The sequence below is a fragment of the Dipodomys merriami genome, unplaced genomic scaffold (genome assembly GCF_024711535.1).
Source record: "Dipodomys merriami isolate MVZ:Mamm:240054 unplaced genomic scaffold, mDipMer1.0.p SCAF_3, whole genome shotgun sequence".
Taxonomy (NCBI): Eukaryota; Metazoa; Chordata; class Mammalia; order Rodentia; family Heteromyidae; genus Dipodomys; species Dipodomys merriami.
This window is the reverse complement of record NW_027204492.1, coordinates 56,967,433-56,984,627: the sequence shown is the minus strand read 5'-3', so window position 1 is coordinate 56,984,627 and position 17,195 is coordinate 56,967,433. Positions and strand designations below refer to the sequence as shown.

At 36.1% G+C, this 17,195-nt stretch overlaps 1 protein-coding gene across 1 annotated transcript in view; it reads right to left on the bottom strand.

Moving 5' to 3' along the window:
- Chm (CHM Rab escort protein) overlaps nt 1-17,195 on the bottom strand; it is a 190,803-nt gene that overhangs the window by 7,514 nt on the left and 166,094 nt on the right. Inside the window, exon 13 of the mRNA XM_070040109.1 lies at nt 4,434-4,532. Coding sequence (XP_069896210.1) covers nt 4,434-4,532 — 99 coding nt within the window. The remainder of the gene's footprint in view (nt 1-4,433; nt 4,533-17,195) is intronic.

Sequence of the window (17,195 nt, the reverse complement as noted above, 5' to 3'; positions counted from 1 at the left end):
GGGATTTCTGAATGGATATTTAAACTCTGTATAATGATAATACTAGATGTTTATAAAGATTATACAATTCTAAGAGGCCCTTTGTGAGTAGTAAATAAAATGCTAAAGGTATAATTATCTAGTGAATTAGTTATTGTTAAATTGATCATCACTGCAGAGGAATTTTCAGCTAATTACAGTATTCAATTAACGAAAATACCCTACTTTCCAATTCAAGATAAATAAGATTAGACTTAATTTAAAATATCTCCAGTGCAAGAATTCCAAAAAATGTTACTTTTATAGTTCACTGTAAATCCAAAATTATTTCTGTGTGATAAGATAAACTCTAACTAGAAGAAGTGATCTCTTAAGGAGTCCCTGTCTAATGCTAAGGTCAAACCTAAGGTATCACTAACTTCACTAGGTACCTATTAACGAAATAAAAGAACGCAAAGCACTGGTATTTCACAGATAAGTCCATATGGCTACTAGAACATTCATGTGAGAGCTTAGTTTCACTTAATTATAGAGAATTTACTTAAGGATGTTGCTGGGAAGACTTGCAGAGACAAGAACTACATTATGAAAGGCTTTTTAAAAAATTTTATGTTAGGTGTGTGACTTGAACTCAGAGCCTGGGTGGTGTCTCTGAGCTCTTTTGCTCAAGGCTACCTCTCACTTTGAGCCACAGCTCAAAGTCTTTGAATGGCTAATTGGAGATAAGAGTCTCATGGAGACTTTTCTGCTCAGGATGGCTTTGAACCATGATCCTCAGAGCTCAACCTCTTGAGTAGCTAGGATAACAGGCATGAGCCACCAGCATCAGCTTGGTTTTGTTTTTATACTACTTAGGATTGAACCCAAGGCCTCTGTATGCTAGACAAGAACTCCACAACTACAGCTACACTAACAGTCCTTATGTTTTCATTTTGTTTTGCTGCTCTTGCCCGAGCTGGCCTTGAACTCCCAGTCGTACCGTCTCAAATTCCTGAGTAACGGGGCCACTGTCTAGCTGGAAGGCCTTTAATATTGTCTAATCCCTATCTGAGCATATTCTATGACAGCTTATACATACTTCATCAAAGTTTCACCTAGAAAGAAGACTTATTCAATAAAAATCAAGGGAAATTAATAAACAAACAGATCATACAAAAGAGATTTCACAGAAGTTGAAGCTTTGACAAGAAATCATGTGGAAAGGTAAATGTTGGTATAGGCTAAAGATAAATATTCTGGATACAAGAGAGCTTTTATATTTTGGCCATAAAACTTTCAAATATGTTACAATTGCTTCATCTTTCTTTAAGTTCATCTGGAAGTCAGATAGATAGCTGAAGGAACAACAGAGTTGTAAAGTGCACAACTGTCAAAAAATATTAGAGCTGTTGAGCTTTAAATAAGTATCTCTTACAAGTTGCCAAGACATAGCCCATTTCATTTAGTTGGATAGCGTGAAGGACTAAAGAAGTTTGAATACAACCTTGGGAATTAAACAAAATAAGTACTGAATAAATTTAGCAGGTAGAAGAAAGGCAATCCTGGCAAACCAAATAGAAGCAAGAAATAGTCTAGAGATGGCTGCCATATATGGAGGGAGTCAACATCCTAGTTAAGTTGTTTTTACCCACTATCAAAGTAGAGTAGCCCTCACTCAGTCAGAACAAAATACATACAAAAAACCAAAACACCAACTGTGAAATAAGATATTTGTTTTTACAGCCAAACAAGTGCTTAACACTTTATCAGCCACTTATTCAAAGTTTATACGTAGGGGTGTAAGGGTAATTTGGTTTTGGGAAGTACTGTTATATGACAGAGAAATCAATGACATGAAATGGAGTAATTACACCAGCCATGTAGAACAAGAGGGGGAAAATGGTGGAAAAAGATGGTGGAATGATGTCATTACATTTTAGGCATTTCAAGATGGTGCCCAGAAAGTATGGTTTTTGTATTATAATAATACTTTTTGAGTCAGGGCATAGGTGGTTCTGGCTGCTATGTATAAGGGAAGATGTAAGATAGAAAATATTTTCAGAACCTTACAATTTTTTGAATACATTTTCATAAAAGTACTGTACTTTAGGGGCTGGGAAGGTGGCTCAGTGGTAGAGTACTTGCCTTACATGAGGCCCTGGGTTCGATTCCTCAGCACCACATAAGCAAAAAGAAAAAAGCCGGAAGTAGTGCTGTGGCTCAAGTGGTAGTGTGCTAGCCTTGAGCTGAAGAGCTGAGGGACAGTGCCCAGTCCCAGAGTTCAGGCCCCACGACTGGACTCCCCCGCCCAAAAAAAGTACTGTACTTTAAGAAAGAATATTATCTTTTTAAAAACTATATATATATATTTTTAGGTAGTTGTACAAAGGAGTTACCACTCCACATGAACTTCCTTGTAAGGAAGATCAGAATAGATTGATTTGCATAAAGGCTTATTGCACCATAAGGAATCTACAAGATAACAATGCTGGACAAGAAACGTACTCATTACTTTAACTGTTGTAACTGTAACCCCTCTGTACAGCATCTTTACAATAAAATAAAATTGAAAAAAAAAGAAAAGGAAGCCTTGGAACATGTTTTAACATAAAATTTTTGTAATACTCAAGCATAAGGTTTCAGACAGTTGTCAAATAATCAAAACATAATAAAAAGCCCCCAATCTGTGGGAAAAAAGGCTTTTGTTAAAGAGGAGAATGCACTTTAATGTATTAAAAGTTCATATTGCTTATAAAGTTCCTTCTTCTCATTTAGGCAGGAAAATGAATTGAGTTCTCTTCTCCAGGTGACTTTGCCTCTTTGACCTGCCATGGCCCAGTGCTCACTTTATCTGGTGATTCATTTTCAATAACTCCAACAGTATTTGTTCTGACATTTTAATTAAAATATGACCACTACCTCATCCTGATGATAAAAAGGCCTATGTGTCAGTGAAAACTAGCTTTTCAGTGCCTCGGTGCACCTGAGGACCCCTCTGAGCATACTTCTTACTAAAGAATTTCACTCAAGTTCTAAACAATATATCATTTCAAAATGGGATCACTTTAACCATTAAGATCTGTCTTTAAAAATCTTCACTGGCTACAGTATGTTAATGAATGAACATGTACTTTCCCCTGGCTTGATTTCCAAGAAAGAAAATTAAATGCATTATAAAATAATACAAGATGCAAATTTAGTGTATTTTCAGAGACCATCACAATGCAATTACAACAAAGCCATCATGAAAAATTTCAGAAATGGCAAAGAAATTCCATTTATATAAAGAATTTATAAATAAAGCCAAGGATAAAGCTATGAATCCATTAGGTTTAGGAATATTATTATGTACAAAACTTGACAATCAAAATTTTAATAACAATCCAAACATCTATATACTATCAAATGAAGAAAATATTTTAAAAATTAAATGCTAAAGTAAAATAATTTTTTTAGATTAAAGGACTTGATTCAAAGAGTTCACAAAGAAATGAACTACAATGACATCAGTTCTTGAAAATGGTACCATTTACCTTAGGTGAAAATATAAACTCATCTCTTCATTAAGAAAACAAATAAGACACAGGAAAAAAGCTAAGCAGAAACCTAACAGTTACAAGTAAAAAGAATAGTTGAACAAATATAACTAATTAGAAAGAAATGAAGATATGTATATTAACGGAAGAAAGTGACCAAGATTCAAGTAGGCATGCAAATGCTCTAATAATCACTTCCACGTCATATAAATGAAGAAGATCCATCAAACTATTTTGTTGATCACTTATACACAGAATACACGACATTTGCTATTTTCACAGGTGTAAGCACTCCTGTATTTGGTGTGGGAGGTGTTAAAAATTCATACCGAAAAAACATTTTTCCACCATGAATAAGAACCGTGTCTATCTTTGATAGGTAAATGTCACATCATTAGTATCCAATAAGAGATCCTTTCAAATCAGAAAGTACCTATATATTGCTAATATTTCAATCTTCCATCAGTTGAACAAATCTTTTTTTAAAGGAAGGTAGCTTTTTGATCAAACATATATATATATATATATATATATATATATATATATATATATATATATATATATATATATATATATATGCGCTATTATAAAACATCAACAAAAGAGCATTATAAGTTAAACTGCCCAGCACCATACCAAAATTAATTGAGAAATTTCCTGACAGTCTTGATTTTCTTGTGCATGCATGTATGCATATGATTACTTTTTCACATCTGTTTCTGTGTTTGTGAAGAATATTTACTTTAATATTAGACAGTTAACACTTTCCCCCATGTTTATGTATATACTGTGTTCAACTACTTCAGTAAAATGTGGAAGTTGTTGCTGAATATAACCTATTTCAGTCCAGGTCTGAGCAACTTTAAAGCATTATCTTAGAGAAATATGATAGATAGGTACATTACCTTTCTATCATGAATCACCAATTACTTTTCTTACCTAGCTCCGGTTCTTCATATGGACCAAATAATTTTTGTACAATTGGTTCTAAATCTTCACGTGCTGTTTTAGAAGATGTGCAAGTCAAATGAACCAAATCTGTAAAAAAAATATTTTGACTTCTTGCATATCATAACTCTGTTTTACTCCAATCCAAGGCACAAAGCTTGCATCATGAGTAATAGTGAATTGAGCAAGTCAGTGACTTAAAAGGAAACATGTAAAATTCCTCCATTAGGGTATATATTAATTAAATAATGAAAATGTTGCTAATAGCTACAAGAAATCATAATAAAACTGAATAATAAAGACACAAGGATAATTTTCTAAAATAGAGTATAAAAACTCAAGAAAACATTCATTCACACACACAAAATTCTTAAATAAGACAGAAAAGTAAGAAAATTATTATTTTTTAACGAGACAGCTAGCATCTACAAGGCTTGGGTTTGCTCTCCAGCAATGGGACAGAGAAGGTTCCAACATTCAGGAGCCTGACATAGGAGGATCATGTTACCTGGGCTACATATAGATTTCAAGATGGGTCTGGGCTGTAATAGAACCCTAGCTAACAAAAAAGCTGAGCACTCATGCCTGTAATTCTTCCTACTCAGGAGGCTGAGATCTGAGGATTGTGGTTCAAAGCCAGCATGGGCAGGAAAGTCTGTGAGACTCTGATCTCCAATTAACCACCAGAAAACCAGAAGTGGTGCTGTGTCTTAAGTGGTATGTGCCCAGGCACCGAGTTCAAGCCCCATGACAACCACCACCACCAACAAAAAAGGATAAAATTAGAGGATTTACTAACGTATACGAATCCATTTATATACACATTGCTGATAACAACAAATCTTGTATTTATCACCAGGTTATGTAAAAATTTTTTTTGGGAAACACTCATGGTTTAGTTTGAATTATAGACGCAAGTCTATAAAATGGCACTAGTCAAAATAATCTACAATAGACTTTCTGGAATTCTCAATTGCTTTTCGTTTGCATTAGCAATTTCATGTGGCAGAGGCTTTGGACAATGTTTAGGTTACAGACTATTGAGGAAAAAGGGCTCATTATAGAAATGATATATAGTCTGGTAAAACTCTTACGGGCCTATGTACAAAGGAAAATGCTTAGTGCATGAGTAAAATTAGGGCTTGTGTAGGGTAGGATAAAATAGAAAGAAGACATTACAGAAGAGAGAGGGTTAAGAAATTTCTTCCACTATTGAATTAGTAAAATGGTACTTATTTTCCAAGAGTTTATTTCAGATTAACAAATATTTTTAACCCTGTGAAGATAATTCAAATTTTAGCATAAAAGCCAACATCACAATAAAATTCTCATTTTCAAAATTCATCCCTTCGATAAAGAAAATGGGCTATACATAATGGAGTTCTTTCCAGACATAAAAGAGGGAAATTATGTAATTTGCAAGGAAGATGAACTCTTCATGTTAAGTGAAATAAACCATTCTCAGAAAAGCAAAGATTATGTTTTCTCTCATAGGAAAAGAAAAAAAAGCATGAAAGTAAAAGGGAGACTTACTAGGAATGTGCAAAAGAAAAAAAATAGAGAGGAATAAAGAAGTAAAGGAATAAGCAAAATATAAGATTCATTATATGCATATATGAAAATTATTCATTTCAAATTTAACTACTCTCAATTATCTAAGAATAACTTGGGAGATACTTAGTATGCATGTGAACTAAAATCAAATTTTGTAGTTCCTTCTCCTGGTTCACCAAAGGAAGTGATATCATAGGATGAGTCCTGAATTACTTAGAACCTAATAAAAAAGATAGCTTATTTATTAATTCATTTTACATTAATTATACAATGATTCCCTTTGTGTTTTCTTTGGGGGATACTCTATGATATACAATATTCATTTTTCAAAAGGAAAATGTTGGACAAATGTTTTATTCACTAAAATTAATGAGTTAGTGAATTAAAAACAATGAATTTCACAACAAAATTATTCCTAACTAACTTCAAAAAACTTTTTCAAATGCATGTTAACTCTGGTGGAGATGTGGCTTCTACACCCTAAATAACACCAATGTCCACATCAGTCAGTTTTCGATTTACCACTTCTTTCTTATTTAACTGCTGTTTGCTAGGGAAAAGACAAAGAGTGGTGTGGCAATAGACAAGATAATATATTTTCAAAAATATTTTGCTGTGCACACAGGCTACAACAGTCTGCTCCATAAGGGTCTCTCCGAGCAGGAATCCAAGCGGCCTATGCTGCCAGTCCCTGGCTGAATTCAGAACTGCCCTTGTGGGCTCCAAAAGACTGTGATACAAACACAACCAGGCAGGAGATGGGGCAGCTCAGACTGCCAGTCCCTGGCTGATGTCTGGAACTGTAAGTAGGCTCCAGCAACTGGTGGAATACATCCAGCCCAGCAGGTTTTGCCAAGAGCACCCCTGGGAGGGATTCCGAGCAGCTTAGGCTACCGCTCCCCGGCTGAAGTCAGGAACTGCCTGTGGGCTCCAGAAGGCAGCTGAAGGAGCCCCACCTGTGTGCCCCTGGTGGAAGGCCAAGCTGCACAAGCAACCCATCCCTGACTGAAGTCAGGAACTGTGCACCTACCTCAGCAGTGGGTGGAGTGTGTCTGCCCACCAGAATCTATCAAGCATGAACACTACATGGGTCAGAATAGCAACTGGAGGTTGACCCCTCCCCCACAACAGAACCAAGACTGGGAAAAGTCCCTCTCAACCAGCCCAGGGCTGAGAGCAGGCTTCAAGAACTGACAGAACCAACCCAGAATCAAGCGAAGGCAGTCACATATTAACAAAACAGAGTTTGGAAGGCAATTCTGATAATCCCTGAATCCTCATGTGAAAATCACAGCGCAAAATTACAAGATTCATCAATACGCAAGACAGCAAATCACCCCCAAAGGCTAGTAGCCACCCAGGGAAGAACTCCAGTGAAGAGAAAAAGAAATGGAACACAAATGCTACATCCAAGAGTTGATAGAGGCAATGATCCAAGAATTAAAGTGAGAAATGGATCAGAAATTTAAAGAAGAAAGAAACAAATTATCAAAGGATATCAGGATATCATAAAAGAGATGCACTCAAAAATAGATGCAGGATATACCTCATTAAAAGGTGAAATTAACACTTTGAGAACCAAAATAGAAATCATAAATGGTTCAATTTCCTCCATGCAAACAATGGAATCCATAGTTAATAGAGTGAATGAAATGGAAAATAGAGTATCAGGTACTGAAGTCAACATGCAGCAATTGGAAAAAAAGTCACAGATATGGAAAAAACATTCAAAATATACCAAAGGGAATTCCAAGAACAGGCAGACCATGCCAAGAAATTTAACCTTTGTATAATTGGGGTGGATGAAGATGAGGAATACCAGAATAAAGGAATGCAACACTTATTCAATAAGATTATTGCTGAAAGTTTCCCCAATCTTAAAGGATAAAAATCTCAGCTACATAAAGCAGCATACAGAACACTTAGCAAACAGGATCCCAGGAGGAAGACTTCTAGGCACATCATAGTAAATGCTAGATTTGAGTAACAAAGAAATGATTTTGCATAGGGAGAGAACAAAGAAGGAGGTATACTACAGTGGGATCTCTCTCACTGCAGATCTCTCCACACAGACAATGAATGCAAGGAAAGTTTGGAAAAGTACCATCCAAGCCCTGAGAACCAATAACTGCCAACCCAGACTGGTATATCCAGCAAAGTTAACATTCATATTCAATGGAGAAATTAAAATTTTTAATAGCAAAGAAAAACTAAATGAATTCATAAACAATAAGTCAGTACTACAAATAATATTAAGAGGGGGAATGCAATCTGAAGAAAACAATCAAGATCAGGGATCCACATCAGACAGATATCATTAGGAGACCAACCTAGTAAACACAGAAAGAAAGGAAAGAATAACTTAGCAAAGCAGGAAAATGACAAGAAATGCCAATGAACTCTCTATAATAACCATAAATATTAATGGACTCAATTCACCAATTAAAAGAAAATTGGATCAGAAAACAAGATCCATCCATTTGTTGTCTTCAAGAGACCCATCTCACAGCTAAAGATATAAAGAAACTCCTGTAAGTCTGAGAGTATTTGCTTAATATGTTTGGGTTCACCAATGTTTGGGGAGTATTTGCTTAACATGTTTTCATGTTAAGCAAATACTCATTATCCTTAAATTGGGCCTTCTGATGGTGTCCTCCAGGTGTTGGATAGACCTATCATATTTCTTGGACTTGTCTTGGATGGTTGTATGTTCTTTCTCTATAATATCTAGGCTGTCTTCAATCCCTGAGATTCGATCTTCTGCATGGTCTAACCTGCTGTCAAGACTCTCTACTTTGTTTTTTATCTCTTTTCCTTCTAATTGGTCAGCTTTGATGGCTTCAAGTTCTTTGTTGAAGCTCTGTTTTAGGTCTTGTATGAATTTCTTTACTTCCTTAATTTGGTGTTCAGTGTTTGTTCTCAAATCACTTAGTTGATTGGTTATGGTTTCTTTGGACTCCCATTCCTTCTGTTGGGTTCCATTCAACATTCCCTTTGTGGTCTCCCTGACTTCCTTCAGCTCTTTGTTAATGGATTCCATGAATGTCTTTAGTGATCTTTGTGTATTCTCTACCTGGTCTCTTAATTCGTGAATTACTCTTTGATTAGTTTCCTCCCTTCTGTGGGATTCCTGCAGTTCTCTTTGAGTGTTCTCTGCCTGCTCACGCCATTCCTCCCTTTCTCTTTGAGTATTCTCAAGTTGTTCATGCAAATCCTGTATCAGTTTTTGAGAAGCTTCCTCACGCTTATGATATTCCTGTATAAACTTCTGGGATGCCTCCTCTCTCTCCCTATCACGCTCATACAGAGTCCTTTGTACATTGTCAAACTTCTCATTTATCATGTTTGCTATTAGTGTTTGTAGAGCTATTTGGGAACTCTCCTCTGGGTTATTCTTTATCTGTTCTAATCCCTGATTATCAAGGTTGGGAATTGAGATACCCGAATTTGCCATTTTTCTTGTGTTTTTCCGGCTTACTCGGCCCATTTGAGATAAAGATTGCACCAGTTTTGTGCTAGAACACTATCTTAAGGCAACCATCAACCAAAGTTTGCATTTGTACAGTCAATAGTCTACAGATACAATCTAGTTCAACAGATACATCTATTCAACATCAAACGACTATATGTTAAAGGACTTCGAACCGCAGAAAAGAATTTGGAAAACCAGAAATTATTAGGATTAGTGAGAGATGTGGGTAAAAAATAGGAATAGATTGGTGTGGGGAGGCACAAGGAGAGTTAACTATGTCCTACTCACAGTGCAGGAAATGGGTTGGGTAGGGTGCAAGTAGAGAGAGAGAGAGAAAGAAGAGACGGAAAGGGGAATAAAGAGAGACCAGAAAAAGAATAGAAACAATAGAATGGAAGAAAGACAGCCTCTTCAGTAAATGGTGCTGGCAAAATTGGTTAACTACATGTAGAAAACTAAAGCTAGATCCTTATATATCACCCTGCACCAGAATCAACTCCAAATGGATCAAAGACCTTGAACTCAAAGCAGACACTCTGAAAACATTACAGGATGGAATAGGAGAAACCCTAGGTCTCCTTGGCTCAGGTCGAAATTTTCTGAATAGAGACCCGGAAGCACAACAAATCAAAGAAAGGTTGGACAAATGGGATTGCATAAGATTGCAGAGCTTCTGCAGGGCAAATGACATAGCTGGCAAGATCAATAGAAAGCCCACCGATTGGGAGAAGATCTTTACTAGCCATACAACGGACAAAGGTCTCATATCTAAAATATACTTGGAACTCAAAAAATTAAACCACCCAACAACAAATCCTCAAAGAAACAACTGCCCAATAAATAAGTGGGCGAAAGACTTAAAGAGAAGCTTCTCTGAAGAAGAAAGAAGGATGGCCAATAGACACATGAAGAAATGTTCAACATCCCTAGCCATAAAAGAAATGCAAATCAAAACAACATTGAGATATCACCTCACTCCAGTTAGAACAGCAAAAATCAAGAACTCTAATAACAACAGATGCTGGAGGGGATGTGGACAGAAAGGAACCTTACTTCATTGTTGGTGGGAATGTAAACTTGTTCAACCACTTTGGAAAGCAGTATGGAGGTTTCTCAAAAGACTTCACATAGATCTCCCCTATGATCCAGCAATCCCACTTTTGGGCATTTACCCAAATGTTTACAAACAAAACCACACTAAAGCTACCAGCACAACTATGTTTATTGCAGCATTATTTACCATAGCTAAGATATGGAACCAACCCAGATGCCCCTCAGTAGATGAATGGATCAAGAAAATGTGGTATATATACACAATGGAATTCTATGCCTCCATCAGAAAGAATGACATTTCCCCATTTGTTAGGAAATGGAAAGGTTTGGAAAAAATTATATTAAGTGAAGTAAGCCAGGCCCAAAGAAGCATAGGTCCCATGGTCTCCCTTATTTGCAATATCTAGTATAGGTATGAGTCAAGCGGAAAAGGCCAGATAATGTGATGTTAGGAAAATGAACCCTTAAATATGTATTTTAATGTTTTCGTTTCTTTCATGCATGTGTTTCTAATGCATTTATAAGATTATTTCTTTGTTGCTTTGTATGTCCCTCCCCCACAGTGTAACCCCCGCTTTCACTATATTTGATGTCAGTATATCATGTGGAGGAGATGGGGACAAACAAGTCGTTTAAGGATTCAGGTGGACCTGTTGCAACAATGAGAAGTACAAAATGTCATGTCAAAACCAGCTTTACAATGTCGGTGTGGGGGGGGGGAGGGGGGTATAATTGGGTGGGGGGAGGGGGGTAAAATTGGGTGGGGGGAGGGGGGAGGCAGGGAAGGGAAGTGAAGGGTAAACAAAGGAGGAGGCTGCAATGCTTGGTAAGAAATGTATGCATTATTCTGCCCATGTAATTGTAGCCCCTCTGTACAATATGTTCTCAAATAAAATAAAATACAATTTAAAAATAAATAAAAAAAAAAAAAAAAAAAAAAGCAAATACTCTCAGACTTACCGGAAAAAAATAGATCCAAGAACAATAATACTAGGAGACTTTAATACTCCACTCTCTCCAAAGGACAGGTCTACCAACCCGAGGATTAGCAAGGAAGGCTCTGAATTAAATGATACCATATCTCAAATGGACTCAATAGACATCGACAGAGTTTTCGACCCAACAATAACCCAGTACACATTCTTCTCAGCAGCCCATGGAACTTTCTCCAAAATAGATCATATCATACCTCACATGAAGAATTTAAGCAAATACAAGAGTATCGACATAATCCCTTGTGTTCTACCCAACAATAGTTGAATCAAGCTAGTTCTCAATAACAAAGCATAGTGTAGATACCACTCAAATACACAGAAATTGAACAGCACACTTCTGAGTAACACTTGGATCACAGAAAAAATTAAAGAAGAAATTTAAAAGTTCCTACAATTCAACGAAAATGAGTAAACATCACAAGGAAATCTGTGGGACACAGAAAAAGCATTCCTAAGGGACAAATATATTGCTCTCAGTGCACACACCAAGAAAATAGACAGACCAAGTAAATAATCTCATGATGCAACTAAAAATCCCAGAAAATCAAGAAAAAATTGAACCTAATGTTACTAGATGAAGCAAGATAACCAAAACAAGAGCTGAAATTAATGATAGAGACTAAGAAAACTATAAATAAAATTAATTAACAAGCTGTTCTTTTGAAAAAATTAATAAAATTGACAGAGCTCTGGCAAGACTAACTAAAAAAAGAAGAGAGAAGACCCAAATCAATAAGATCAGGGATGACACAGGGAAAAATTACAACAAACATCCAAGACAACCAAACAATCATAAAGAATTATTTCTAGAATCTATACTCATTAAGGAAATACAAATCGCCCAAAATGAAACAAGAAGAAAGGAATCAATTAAATAAGCCAATAACTTATAATGAGATAGAGGAAGCAAGCAGAAGTCTTCCAGTAAGAAAAAGCCCAGGACGACATGGATTCACTACAGAATTCTATAAGACCTTTAGAGAGGTACTAACACCTATACTCTGCAAGCTCTTTTGTGAAATAGAAGCAGAGGGAGAAATAACAAATTCATAGGAAAGATCCAACAAAAAAAAAGAATTACAGAACAATCTCTTTGATGAACACATTAAAATTTTAGCCAACAGAATGCAGAAAAATATCCAAAAAATAATGCATTATGATCAAGTAGGTTTCATCCCAAAGATACAGGTATGATTTCACATACATAAATCAATTAATGTAATCTATCACATCAACAGATCCAAGGTCAAGTACCACATGATCATCTCCATTGATGTGGGAAAGGTTTTTTGATAAAATACAACAACCATTCATGTTAAAAGCTCTGGAGAAAATGGGAATAGAGGGAACATTCCTTAAAACAATAAAATCCATATATGACAGACCAATAGCCAATATTATACTAAACAGGGAAAAACTACAATCAATTCTTCTAAAATCAGGAAAAAGGCAAGGATGCCCACTCTCTCCACTCCTCTTCAATATAGTTTTGGAATCCTTATCCAGACCAGTAAGGCAAGAATAGGACATTAAAGGGATCCACATAGGGAAGGAATAAATTAATCTATCCTTATTTGCGGATGACTTGATATTATACCTTAGGTGATCCCCAAAACTCCACTCCAAAACTCCTAGAAATTATACACCACTTTGGCAAAGTAGCAGGATACAAAATTAACCCACAAAAATCAGTTGCTTTTCTGTATACCAACAATATATAAGCAGAAAGGGAAATCAGGGAAACAAGCCTATTCACAATAACCTCAAAAAATAAATAAAATATCTAGGAATTAACCTAATCAAAGATATAAATAACCCATTTAGTGAAAACTATAAAAGCCTAAAGAAAGAAATCAAAGAGGACACCAGGAAATGAAAGACCTTCCATGTTCTTTCATAGGCAGAATCAATATTGTGAAAATAGCCATCCTGCCAAAAATGATATACAAATTCAGTGCAATTTCCATCAAAATCCCAATGACATTCTTCACTGAAATAGAGAAAACAATCCAAAAATTCATATCAACAACAAAAGTCATAGAATAGCCAAAGGAATTCTAGGCAAAAGAAACAACGCAAGAGAGATTATTATACCAGATTTCAAGTTCTACTATTGAGCTATAATAACAAAGACAGCTTGCTATGGGCACAAAAACAGACCCGAGGACCAATGGAACAGATTAGAAGAAATAAAATTACATACCTATAGTTAGCTGATATTTGACAAAGGAGCCAAAGACATACAATAGAAGAAACATAGCCTCTTCAACTATTGGTGCTGGAAAAACTGGGTGGCCACATGTAGAAAACTAAATGTGGATCCCAACCTGTCACCATACACTAACATCAACTCAAAATGGATTAAAGACCTTAAAATCAAACCTGAAACTCTGAAACTACTGTGGGACAGAATAGGAGAGACACTTGAACTTACAGGCACAGGCAGAAACTTTCTGCACAGAGTCCCAGGGTCACAAAAATTGGAGAGACTCAACAAATGGCACTACCTTAAAATAAAAAGTTTCTGCACAGGTAAAGACATAGCTACCAAACTAGAAAGAAATCCAACTAACTGAGAAAAATATTAGATGAAGGCCTAATATCCAGTATATACAGGGAAATCAAGAAACTAACCCCCTACCCCCCAAATCTAACAAACCAATCATTAAATGGGCAAGGGAGCTAAGGAGAGACTTCTCAGAAGAAGAGATAGGAGGCAACAATGCTCAATAGGATATGTACTCATTACCTTGCTCAGGTAACTGTAACCCCTCTGTGTAGCATTTTTACAATAAAAAACATACTAAATAAGAATTAAAAATGGAAAAGAAACACGAGGAAATGCTCATCATACCCAGCTGTAAAGGAAATGCAAATAAAAACAACCCTGAGATACCACCTTACCCCAGTCAGAATGGCCCACATCCTAAATTCAGCCAACAACAAATGCTGGTGGGGATGCGGAAAAAGAAGAACCCTATTGCATCGCTGGTGGGAATGTACACTAATACAACTACTTTGAAAAGCAGTCTGGAAGTACCTCAAAAAGCTAAATATAGACCTCCCCAATGACCCAGTTGTACTATTCCTAGGCATCTACCCTGAGCAACAGGAACCAGGATACAAGGACACATGCACCTCCATGTTCATTGTAGCACTGTTCACAATAGCCAAGATATGGAAACAACCCAGATGCCCCAATACAGAAGAATGGATCCAAAAATTGTGGTACTAATACACAATGGGATATTATGCAGCCATTAGAAAGGAAAAAATGGCATTCACAGGGAAATGGACAGAACTAGAAAAAATCATTTTGAGTGAGGTAAGCCAAGACCAAAGAGACAAAGGGTACACGGTCTCCCTGATACGTGGATGTTAAATCCAAAATGCAAGGAGATCTGACAAAGTAAACAGGACTCGTGAAACAAAGGACCTCCATTCAATCTGTTGTATCATTTTTAAATGACTCAATGTTCTTGACCACATATATGGTATATATGTGCACATCTGAGGGAAGCTAGAAGGATACCGAATCAGAGGGAAACAAGGGAAACTACACAACAGAGGGGCCTATCAGTTGCACTGGACATTGATAAAAACGAACTAAGCAACTCAAGGGTAGCTATGGGAGGGAGGGAATGAGAGGGAAAGAGGGAACAGCTTACACTAAACAAAAGGAAAAAATGTGCATATCACCCAATGTGGGAGAAATAGCTGTATTGTCAAAGCTTATAGAATTCAGTAACTTTATAGAGTGTGATGACAATTTGCCTTGTGAAGGTTAAAATGTTATCACTATCCCACAATACTGAGAAATTTCTAAAATTTCTGTAATTACTAAATCTCTCAATGAAAAATGTCTTGCTAGCAAAAAAACTTGTTCTATTAAACTGGCTATAGTTTAAAGAAGTACATTAACATTTTCTTAAATGTCCTGAAAATATGAGTTCAGTTCAGCAAGTGCAAACAAAAAATTTCTCAAAATGTCACAGTACCACTATACTTAATTTCATAGTACCACTATACTTAATTTCATAGTGATTGTTAGAAAGGTACAAACATTGGTAATCTGAATCTGGATGTCTGTTAATTAGTTCAGCTTACACACTACATTATTAATTGGCCCACAGATTTAAGGTATAAACAACTATTTTTTTCTCTCTATACTTCCTGCTTTTCCTATTACCTAGGTGTCTTCCTTGCATTGGTTTCTCAAAAGCATTTTGCTTTTCTTCTACTCTGAGATTCTTGACTACATTTTATTTTTCATAAGGGTTACTTTCAAAAGGGGATTATTAACCTTTATATGTTGTAAATCTTTTGCAGAGCAAGCTTTACAAATCATTTTTCTTGGGCTGGAAGTGTGACGCAAGTAGGAAGAGCCCTTGCCTAGAAAGTGCTAGCAGTGTTCAAAATCCCATATCATAAGGAAAAAAAAAACACGTTTTTTTTTTTCTTTGACAACAAAATGTTTACATATAATGCATGGTAAAGAAATGTTTGTTGCTATTGAAAACTTTTTTCCTTGTCGTGAGCAAACATTAACATTAAGCATTCACATGCTTGAACAGACTATGAAAACAACAATATATATGTATACACATGCCCGAGGAAAACCTGACTAGTTTCTTTCATAAAATGTAGGAAACTGATCTCCCAACATAGAGGTTTCCTCAAATTAAATCTGCTACACCATTATCCTACACTATTCTAAGCATGTTAGAAGTATTATTTCATTACACTTGCGCAACACTTCTAATCCTTTTACAAATGAGAAAACAGATATACAGCGGTGTGAAATAGATTTTGGCAAATCATGCAATTAGTAAAAGGAAGACATGAAACTCAGATTTGAAATTCAAGCCCAGGTGATCTGCCCAGGAACCCACTGACCTCAGTCACTAAATAATATTGTGTGATTGTCATCATCTGTAAAAGGTTAGCCTGACAGTAAGAAGACTTCAGGACATGAACAAGGACATACAAGAACTTTTCACAAGACATAACTACAAAGGTCATTGTCTAGATGTTCGACTCTAGGTATTTCAATAAATTCTACTTTTTATGTTTAATAATCAATATCTGAACATGTGTGACAACTAATTTTGTACAAATATTATTTAATTCAAAAGCACATGTTACTGCTTAGAAGCTTATTGCCTGAATTTAAAAAATTCTGTACATTAATTCTTTTTAAATGGATGCTGGTTGGTACCAAACATCCCTGCTTAGATTCCACTGAGGTGTTTTAGAAGGCTGATGTTAGCTAGGCATTGATGGTGCATGTTTGTAATCCTAGCTACTCAGGAGCCTGATCACAGTTCAAGGACAGCCCAAGCAGGAAAGTGCATGGGACTGTTATTTTCAATGAACCACCAAAAAGGTCAGAAGTGGAGCTGTGGTTCAAGTGGTAGAGCACTAGCCTCAAGCAAAAAAAAGTTCAGGGACAGAGCCTGGGCTCTGAGTTCAAGCCCCAGGACCAGTACAAAAAAAAAAAAGGATTGATGTTATCATTTTAGTTCTACAAATCTATAAGAACAGAGACAGGCTTTCTTCATAAGTAACTTGTGACACAAAGCAATCTGCCCTTCAGACAGGCAATGCTACAGCCATATCATTTGTGACAAACACAAAAAACTTCCCTCAAGGAAGAGAACAGTCCAAAGCTTAGGCTTC